This window comes from Nicotiana tabacum, chromosome 22 (assembly GCF_000715075.1).
Source record: "Nicotiana tabacum cultivar K326 chromosome 22, ASM71507v2, whole genome shotgun sequence".
Classification (NCBI taxonomy): Eukaryota; Viridiplantae; Streptophyta; class Magnoliopsida; order Solanales; family Solanaceae; genus Nicotiana; species Nicotiana tabacum.
Genome location: NC_134101.1, coordinates 36,293,537 through 36,302,916, shown reverse-complemented (window position 1 = coordinate 36,302,916; position 9,380 = coordinate 36,293,537). Strand labels below are relative to the sequence as shown.

The following is a 9,380-nucleotide window of genomic DNA, read 5'->3' as shown; positions in this document are numbered from 1 at the left end:
TTGGAAGAGTTCAGACTGGACGGATATAAAAGTGCGCGGATCTTCAAGTAAAAGACTAAAAGGTGGCATAATCGTCTGATTAAGCCAAAGGAGTTTCATGAAGGGGACAGAGTCTTACTCCACAATAGTAGACTAAAATTATTTCCCGGAAAATTCAAGTCTAGATGGACGGGACCATATATGGTGAAACATGTATCACCATACGGGGCAATTGAGATCCAGAACCAAGACGGAATAGAAAGTTTCAAAGTAGGCACCAACTAAAACCGTATCTTGTTGGGGGATTTGCACAACAATCCTCAAGCATCAGAATCAACTAGGATGCCCGGTTGAGTCAAGCTGACGACTATAATTCAGAACTACCTCTAACCCTTCTGCTAGTTAGATTTTCTTTTTTCTGCTTCACATTTGTTCACATCATAGAATAAATAGAAATTAGTGTATACTATGATGTAGTAGGTACAGGAAGGCACATACTGTGAAAGTTAGAAAGTTTCAAAAAATAAAAATAAAAAATAAAATAAAATAAACGTGTGCGGCCGCACACTGACCGCGCATATGGCCGCGCATTTTCAGACCTTCACTGTCAAACTTGCGTGGCCGCGCATATGGCCGCGCATTTTTAGACCTTAACTGTCAAACATGCGCGGCCGCGCACCGGTCGCGCACAGGTAAGCGTTTTTTTAGTTAATTTTGGACACCCCCCCTCTTCTTCTAAACAACTCCAATTTCGGACCCACCCCCCCCCCTTCCTAAATACCCCCAATTTCAAAATCCCCCTTTTCCCCTTCTTCTAAACAACCCTGACCCTACCCCCTTCTCTCATCTCTTCTCTGAAGCATCCAATCCCACCATCAATTGGCAGTGCCATCTTTCCTCTTCTCCTCCCCCCACATCCTCACGAGTTTCCCCTCAAGTAAGTGAGATGTTTTCCCCCTCTTAGTTTAGTCTATTTTCTTTTCTTTTCTTTTTCTTGAGTTGTAGCAAAGTTTTGTTAGTGCTTTCTTTCTAGTTATAATCGTTCTCTTATGAGGTGGTGGTTGAATTTCACCATTATGGGCTAGGTGTGACATTGGTGTATCTTTCGTCGAATTTGGGGCTAAAAATTATTGTGTGAGGGTTCGGTAGAATTGTGCATATCAGGTGTTCGTATAAATGCCACAAAGAGTTTGAGAGTGTAATTTTGTGACCAAGTGGGCTGGTGAAGTCTGAGTAACCGCTCTTGGTTCACCCATTGTGCCTTTAGCTGATATTTGGTGTTTGTTACATGTATTATGACGTCGTCCAAGAAACGAAGAACCACAAGTGCCTCCTCAAGCGCGCTGGCTCATCCGGGCTGTGAGTTTCTGCTAGTGCTCGCCCGTATGATAATAACAAGTTCGTCTCCAGTGTAGCCCAGGATTGCTTCAGTAATAAGGCACGCAAGAAGCCCATACTAGAGAGGGAATTGATATGGGGTCCCTCCAAAATGACTGCCCTAATATGTATCGTGAATTGGTCTGGCGAGGGCTAGGGATATTTTTTGAAGAACCTGACGAAGCCAACTTAATGGTTGTTTGGGAGTTTTATGCGAACTGCCCGAAACATGTTAACCATGTCTACACAGTTCGAAAGAAGAGTGTCGACGCATCCACAGAGGCTGTTCGAAGGGCCTACCTTTCCAGTGTTTGGAAAAAATCCTGAAGCAGAAGACTACTATGACATGTATAGCAAAGAACCACCCGTGTGGTAATTGTTCTTTAGAAAAAATTTGTGTTCCCAACAAGGAGATAGCGTGGGTCACGTCGGGGCGAAAGTTTCATTTGGCATCGTTATCCTTTGAAGGGAAGTGTTAGAGCTACATTATAAATAACCGCATGCTGCCTTCCTCAAACACCACTGAGGTGAATGGTCCCCGGGCTACACTAATCTGGTGCTTTATCAATGGCCATGATTTTGATGTGGCTAAGGTTATTCATAGCGATATGTTCGTTCGCTATCCTGTGTAGAGGTATGGGTTACTCTTTCCATCCTTAATCACTAGGTTATGTCGTGAGTCACGTGTGCCGGAAAATAAGGACATGGATGGGAATGTCAAAAAGGAACAAAAATTATGGGTTGATAAAGTAGTAATTGGGAAGGACCCTGTTGGGCTTGTGGAGGCACATATCGATGAGTCTGATGCACCCGGCGATGGTAATTAGGTACAAGCTGAGGATGTGGCTGCTTCCCCGCCGCACGAGCAGGTTGTATGGGGAACCTCAGCTGGCAGATGGGACACAAGAATGAGCGCCTTAGAGCAGGAGATGGCGGGGATGCGTACCTCTGTCATAGACTTGGGAGCTCGAGTGGATTCCCTTGCTACACAAAATACCTAGTCTGAGAGAAAGGTCATGGCATGGCTGCGTGCACTAGGCCGGGCTTGCATCTGGACCCCAGCACTGTCTCCGACACGGACTGACTCTTTCGGGGAAGTTTTCTTTACCTTGCATTTGTCATTGTGTGACATGGAGGCATTCCACCATTTAAAGTGTGGGGGTAGGGGATATGTTGTATGTATGTATGATTGTATATTAGTTTTAGTTTTCTTTTGTTAGTTGAGTAGTAGAAATAACAAAAATAATAAAAATAAAATAAAAAATAACATAAAATTTTAAATTTTCGACTTTTCCCGACGATGGATATCATTCGACGGGTTTCTTGAGAGATTAAAGTCGAAAGAAAAAGATAAAAAGATTTTTTTTTATTAGGTAGTGTATTAATTCCCCCTTGGTTTTTCTTTGTGTCGCGGTTCTTTTTCAAGATTTTTGTTTGAACCGGGTGTAGTTGGATTTTTGTTTTTATAAGGAGGAAAAGCTTGTGCTATGATTTGAAATGGAAGCAATATCTCTTGACTTGAACATGCCTTGAGAATAGTAAGTATTTTGTTTGTGACGCTTAGGCTCAATTTTTGACTCTTGTATAAGTGCCTTAAATGGTATAATCTTGACTTTGCTAAACTGCTTTGACTAGAGTGTCTTGATGATCCAATCTTGAGTGAGTCATGTGCCATGTGCGTATGAGGTTTGGTGTATTCTGTGCATTGAATTTGATGTCTAGAACTTGCCCTGTGTGTTTGCAAAGCGAAATAGTAGTTTTGTTCAGTCCTGGAAGTGATATAGGCATTTCTTTGTTGAGCCAGATATATAGTTTGCCCACCAAATTGTTATGTAATCGTAGTCAACCCCATTGAGCCTATAATCCTGTTCTTTGGCAATCACATTACAAGTATTACCCATTTATTTGAATTGTCCATCTATTTGAACCTTGTACCTCTCATGAGCACTTGAATTTGTTATGAACTCTGTAAAAGTTGAAGTGTGGGGTGGTTGGTTTGGCTTTTGAGTTGAACTAATGAAATAAGGAGAAAGGTGCACTGATTTGAAAAATCAAGAGCCACTTGAAATGAAAAAAATAAAAATAAAAAGACAAAAAAAATTAGTTATATTGTGTGCAGATATTCAGTGATAAGTGGTAACTCTTGATGTAATTGTACTTAAATAATTTGGGAGTTGATGTATATTGGTGTGAAGGTGGAGTTTTGGTTTGACATAAGTGTGGAGTTTTAATATTAAAGTTTATGTATTAAAGTGCTTAGGGAGGTGTAGTCACTCTTATTTCTAAATGTATCTTACCTATCCAACAACCTACATTACAACCATTTAAAGTCCTATTTGATCCTTGACTGAATGAGCTCGAATTAGTAGAGTAGTACACTACGGGCAAGCCTATGGTTCATCTTTTGTGGCATATGAATGTTAGTTCTGAGAGTGAGTGAATTTTTTCTATCATGAGTTCCTAATCGTTCTTAACTTTTATTGTGTATGGAACTACTCTTTTTTGTTGTGTGAGGGCACTTGATTCATGAAGGAAAGGCAACGTTATTGACCTCTATGTTAGAGAAAGTGAGCTAGTTATAGATAATGCGTGGTGCTGTTGAGTCAAACTTTGAGGTTAAGATGTCACAATATTGTGCTTAATCTATTTTAAAGAGTCTTGGTGTGATAAATCTTGAGTGTTGTTGAAAAAAGGCGTATTTAGAGGAAGTGTAATTGGATTGCTCGGGGATGAGCAATGGTTTAAGTGTGGGGTGTTGATGGTAGGCTATAATTGTGTATTTTGGTGGTGGGGCAAATATAGAAACAACAAGAGGAAGTATGGTGGGGGGAAAAGAGTAGCAAAGGGAAAGGGTGTGAGATGGCCCTAGGAAAGGGGCAGGATGGGGCAACCCCATTTCAATGGATAGAATTGGATTCTGGAATGCCAGGGGACTGAATAAACCACATAAACAAAAGGAAATGAACCTGTTTATGAAGAATCAAAGAGTGGGTTTATTTGGTCTCCTGGAAACAAAGATTAAGAGAGCTAAAGTACAACAAATTGCTCTTAATCTATGCAATGGGTGGTCCTTTACCACGAATTTAGCAAAACATCCAGGAGGAAGAATATGGGTTGTATGGAAACCATAAGTATATGATGTTAATATAACAATGGTAACTGAGCAATTAATACATTGCATGGTTCAGCATAGAGGGACAAGGATACAGTTTAATATCACAATAATATATGGCTTTAATAATCAGAGTTTGGGGAGGCAGCTATGGGAAGACATTAAAAGTATACATCAAATGGTGAATGGTCCTTGGGCAATAATGGGGGACTTCAACGGCATCCTGAACACAGAGGAAAGAGTAGGGAATTTAGTCACCATGATAGAGATTAGGGAATTTTAAAAGTGTATGGAGGAATGTTCTATGCAATACATGAGGTCCTCAGGAGCATACTATACATGGAGTAACAAACAACTAAAAGACAGTAGAGTAATGAGCAGAATAGATAGAGTTCTTGTCAATTATGAATAATGACAAAACTGCATGCATCGGTTCATTATATGCAACCAGGATTGTATGATCATTCCCCAGACATTACCAACTGGGAGGGGGATGGAAAACATGTGAGCAGAAGCTTCAAATACTTCAATATGTGGAGCATGGCCTGGGATTTCAAAGCAAGAATAAAAAAAAGATGGAGGACAAATAAGAAGGGGACACAAATGTACCAGTTGGTGGGGAAACTACATGGAATCAAAAGTACTCTTCAGAGAATCAACAAGGAAAGGTTCAGTAATATTGAAAAGAGAGCAGATGAAGCACTAGACATCCTTCAGCACTGTCAAAACAGAGTACAGAAGGATCCAAAAAATGAAGCACTAATCAATGAAAGAAGTAAGACTATTTGAGGAGTGTAGCAAATGGAAGAAAGCACGAGATTTGTTCTTCCAGCAAAGGTCTAAGGTACAATGGCTCACGCAAGGAGATCAAAATACCAAGTTCTTCCATGGAATACTGAAAGCTCGAAGGAATAGCAATAGAATCTTTCACATCAAGGATATGAATGGAAATTACATAGATGATCCAGTACAGATACCTGATGCGTTTATAGATCTTTATACAAAGATGCTGGGTAGGAAAATAGAGGATAGGACACATGTAAATAGCCAACTAATAAAGCAAGGGCCTACAGTGAGGGAGGAGCAAAGTAACGAGGTAGAAGCAGAGTTCACATCAGCAAAGGTGAAGCAAGCTTTATGGGCAATTGCAGGAGATAAAGCCCCTGGACCTGATGGATTTGGAAGTCAATTCTATAAAGATTGCTGGGATATTGTGGGTAATGATGTAATAAGTGGGGTACTGGAGTTCTTTAGAGCAAGCAGAATGCTCAGGATTGTAAATAGTATAGTGATAACTCTAATTCCCAAGAGTACACATGCTGATGCAGTGAGTGATTACAGACCAATTGTCTGTTTTGCAATACACTATATAAAGTGATCTCGAAGATGTTGTGCAATAGGCTAAAAAAAGTACTCCCTGGGATAGTCTCTGTTAACCAAAGTGTATTTGTGGCAGGAAGGAATATAGTACACAATATACTGATTTGCCAAGATTTGGTGAGACTATATAAAAGGAAGAATACGACTAGGAGTTGTTTGATAAAAGTGGACCTACGGAAGGCATATGACACTGTGGAGTGGGGGTTTGTTAAAGAGATGTTGCATGCTCTTAACTTCTCTCAAAGGTTCATAAAATGGGTTATGGCTTGTATCACATCTACCCAATATATGATAGCAGTGAATGGTGGAGTTTATGGCAACATTAAGGGAAAACGTGGGCTAAGACAGGGGGATCCAATATCCCCACTCCTATTTGTGATTTGTATTGAATACCTATCTAGAATCATGAAATGGATAACTGAACAAAGAGGATTCCAGTATCATACAAAGTATTGAGGTCTAAAGTTGAATCATCTATGCTTTGCAGATGATGTCTTATTCTTTTGCAAAGGCGAATGGAAATCAGTGGAGCTAATTTTGCTAGGGCTTAAAATATTCTCACAAGCATCAGGATTGAACACAAATGCAACTAAGTCAAACATATATAGTATGAATATGGAGGAACAGTGCCTTAAGGATATCTGCAAGTTCACAGGGTACCAAAGAGGGACATTACCATTCAGGTATCTGGGTGTACCAATATCTTCTAAGAAACTATCAGCAACAGATTGTGAAATGCTAGTGGAGAAATTGGCAAACAAAGTTAGAACATGGGGTACTAGGAATCCATCCTATGCTGGAAGGGTGTTACTGGTGAATGCAGTGCTGATGCAAGTACACTCATACTAGGCATCTATATTCATTCTCCCAAAAAAGGTGTTAAAGAATATAACAACTATATGCAGGAGTTTCCTATGGGAAGGGAAAGAGAACTCAATAAAAATATCTTTAGTGGCCTGGGATATGGTATGTAGACCAAAGAGACAAGGGGGACTTGGGATAACTGATTGCTTAATCTGGAATGAAGCAGCAATGGTGAATTATGTATGGAACATAGCTAACAAGGAGGACAATCTTTGGGTGAAATGGGTCAACCACTTGTACATAAAAAACCAACCATGGTGCCAATACTCCCCCCCGACTGATAGCTGCTGGTACTGGAAGAAAATCTGTTCTGTCAAGGACAAATTTGTTGATGGGTTTGTAAATAATGGACGGCTGACACAAGGGGGAAAATACTCTATGAGAAGTGGATACCATTGGTGCAAAGGAGATGTAGAGTAAAAACCATGGTATCGAGGGGTATGGAGTCAGATGAATGTGCCTAAACATAGCTTCACTAGCTAGCTTGCCATGCATAAAAAGCTACTTACGAAGAAAAGACTGCTAAGGTTGAAAATAAGCCAAAACAATTGGTGTGTGATGTGTGGAAGGCAAGCAGAAACAGTGGAGCACTTATTCTTTGAGTGCAAACTCTCAGAGAAATGCCTACAAATGATGCTGGAATGGATGCAGAGAGGGACAACAAAACACGACCTAAATGGGATATGGAGAAGATCAATAAGAGGAATCAATGGGAAGAAATGTAGGGAGTTCATTACAGCAGTGATTGCATCGCTTATATACAAGATATGGTGGTCAAGAAATAAAGCATTATGGAATGAAAGAGTCCCTACACCGAGGAGCATATGTGCATAGATACAACATGAATGTAAGGCTAGAGTAGTGCCTTTACTAAAAAAGAAATGTAGTAGAAAGGAAAGGGAATGGATAGATCAATTGTATATGAAGCAATGACAGAAGAACTTTAGGAAATAGACATAGAAAGATAGAAAGAGAGGAGGAGTAGTTAGGGGCACTTGTATGTTGGGGCAAGACATTGTACATTTATTTTTTTTTATTATAAATAAAGATTTTTATTTTACCATATTATGTATTTTGGTCACTAATTACACTCTAATTCGTTGTACTTTACTAATATTTGAGCTTTAAATGGTATTAATTTACACTGCCTGTGTGTTTTATGCTTTGCAGGAGCGATTCCGGGCTACAATGAGGTTAGGGAGCATTTTTGAGTTACTATGGAGCTTTGAACTCTAAGTAAAAGCTTATGGAGTAATTTGGGATTATGTTCGAGGAACAAAGGATACTAGCGCACTTAAAAAGAAGAACGAAGAAGAGAGAAGAAAGTTGCCCAGGTGCGCGTTTGCGCACTGGGCGCGCATGACAAGCAGAAACTGGCCAACGTGCACGGCTATATGCGCGGTCACCTGCCCAGGTGCGCGGCCGCGCACGTCTGTCCGGAAAACAATTCTCCCAAGGCTAATTTGTAATTTTGGAGGCGACTTTCCTTGACCTATATGAAGCCTAGCTCGTCTAAAAAGAGAGCATCGTGGATTTTGAGAGCATTTTCGGAGGAAGAAGAAAAACGGAAGCAACGGAAAAGAAAGATACTTGATCCAATTCACCCAATACGAAAGTTTGTTTGAATTTGGGAATTGTAATGTCTCCTTGTTCTTCTAATACCCTTGTTATAAATATTTTCTTTGTTATGGAGTAATTCTCCTCAGGGTTGTTGACGGATGTTGTGAATTGACTATTGTTTTGGGTTTTACTCTATGTTAATTGCTCGACTTTACTGAATGAGTTATTAAATAAATTGCAAGGTTTATCGTAGTTTTACTTTAATCGAAAGAGAAGTCTGCTGCTATTTTCTTTGTACCATCTTAACTGGGTTGATTTTACGCCCCTTCTAGGTAATCGAAAGAGCTTAAGGAGTTATCAATTTACCCAGTTCAGGAGAATAACCGAGAGGTGTTCTTCGAAAGATCATTCATTCACTATTTTAGTGTATATATTCATAGGACCTGTTATTAGGTTAGCTAAAGGAATCAAATTTATTCGGAAGAAGAATTGGAATCCTTGAAGTAGTCGAAACATTTGTTGAAATCGAAAGAATCAATATAAGTTAAGATTGAATTTAGCACAGAGTTACCCGGAACAATAGTTGATCACATATCTTGTCATCACCCTTATCTCTCGCACTGATATTCCATTGTTGTTACTAATCATTCTGGTATCATCAGTTTCTTATAGTTGAAAATCTTAGTTTATTTGTAGTCAATAATAACATAAATCAAATTAATACTATAATTAATAGAACATTGTTGAAGAATCCATGTGGAGACGATTTAATACTATACTATCGTTGACTAGCGAGCATAATTTTGTGTTGTATTTTTAGATCGTCACTAGGGAGTGGAGACCCTATGTTGGAAAATGCAGCTAGGTATTGGAGACATTCTTTCTCTTTTTTTTTCTTTTTATTAAGAGAATGAGTAAAATGCGGGAAAGAATATGGCAAAAACTTCCCTTTTTGGAGTTGTTGCTGCTGCAGAGCTATCTTAATCTCCGCACAGTTTCTTTTTGGTTGCACCTGCTTCTTGCAAGGTTGCTTTTGGATTGCACCTGTTTCCTATTTTTTTTTAAACAAAGAATAATTTATTAGTTTGAAACAGTGGTTGGTTTTATG

The 9,380-nt window shown here is 39.4% G+C and overlaps 1 protein-coding gene across 1 annotated transcript; it reads left to right on the top strand.

Moving 5' to 3' along the window:
- The first annotated feature begins 5,234 nt into the window (after positions 1–5,234).
- LOC142175800 (uncharacterized) lies at positions 5,235–7,437 on the top strand. The gene is made up of 5 exons (XM_075242797.1): positions 5,235–5,820; positions 6,336–6,682; positions 6,725–6,928; positions 7,031–7,128; positions 7,329–7,437. The coding sequence occupies exons 1-5, from the start codon at positions 5,235–5,237 to the stop codon at positions 7,435–7,437; spliced, it is 1,344 nt and encodes a 447-aa protein (XP_075098898.1).
- Positions 7,438–9,380: the final 1,943 nt, after the last annotated feature.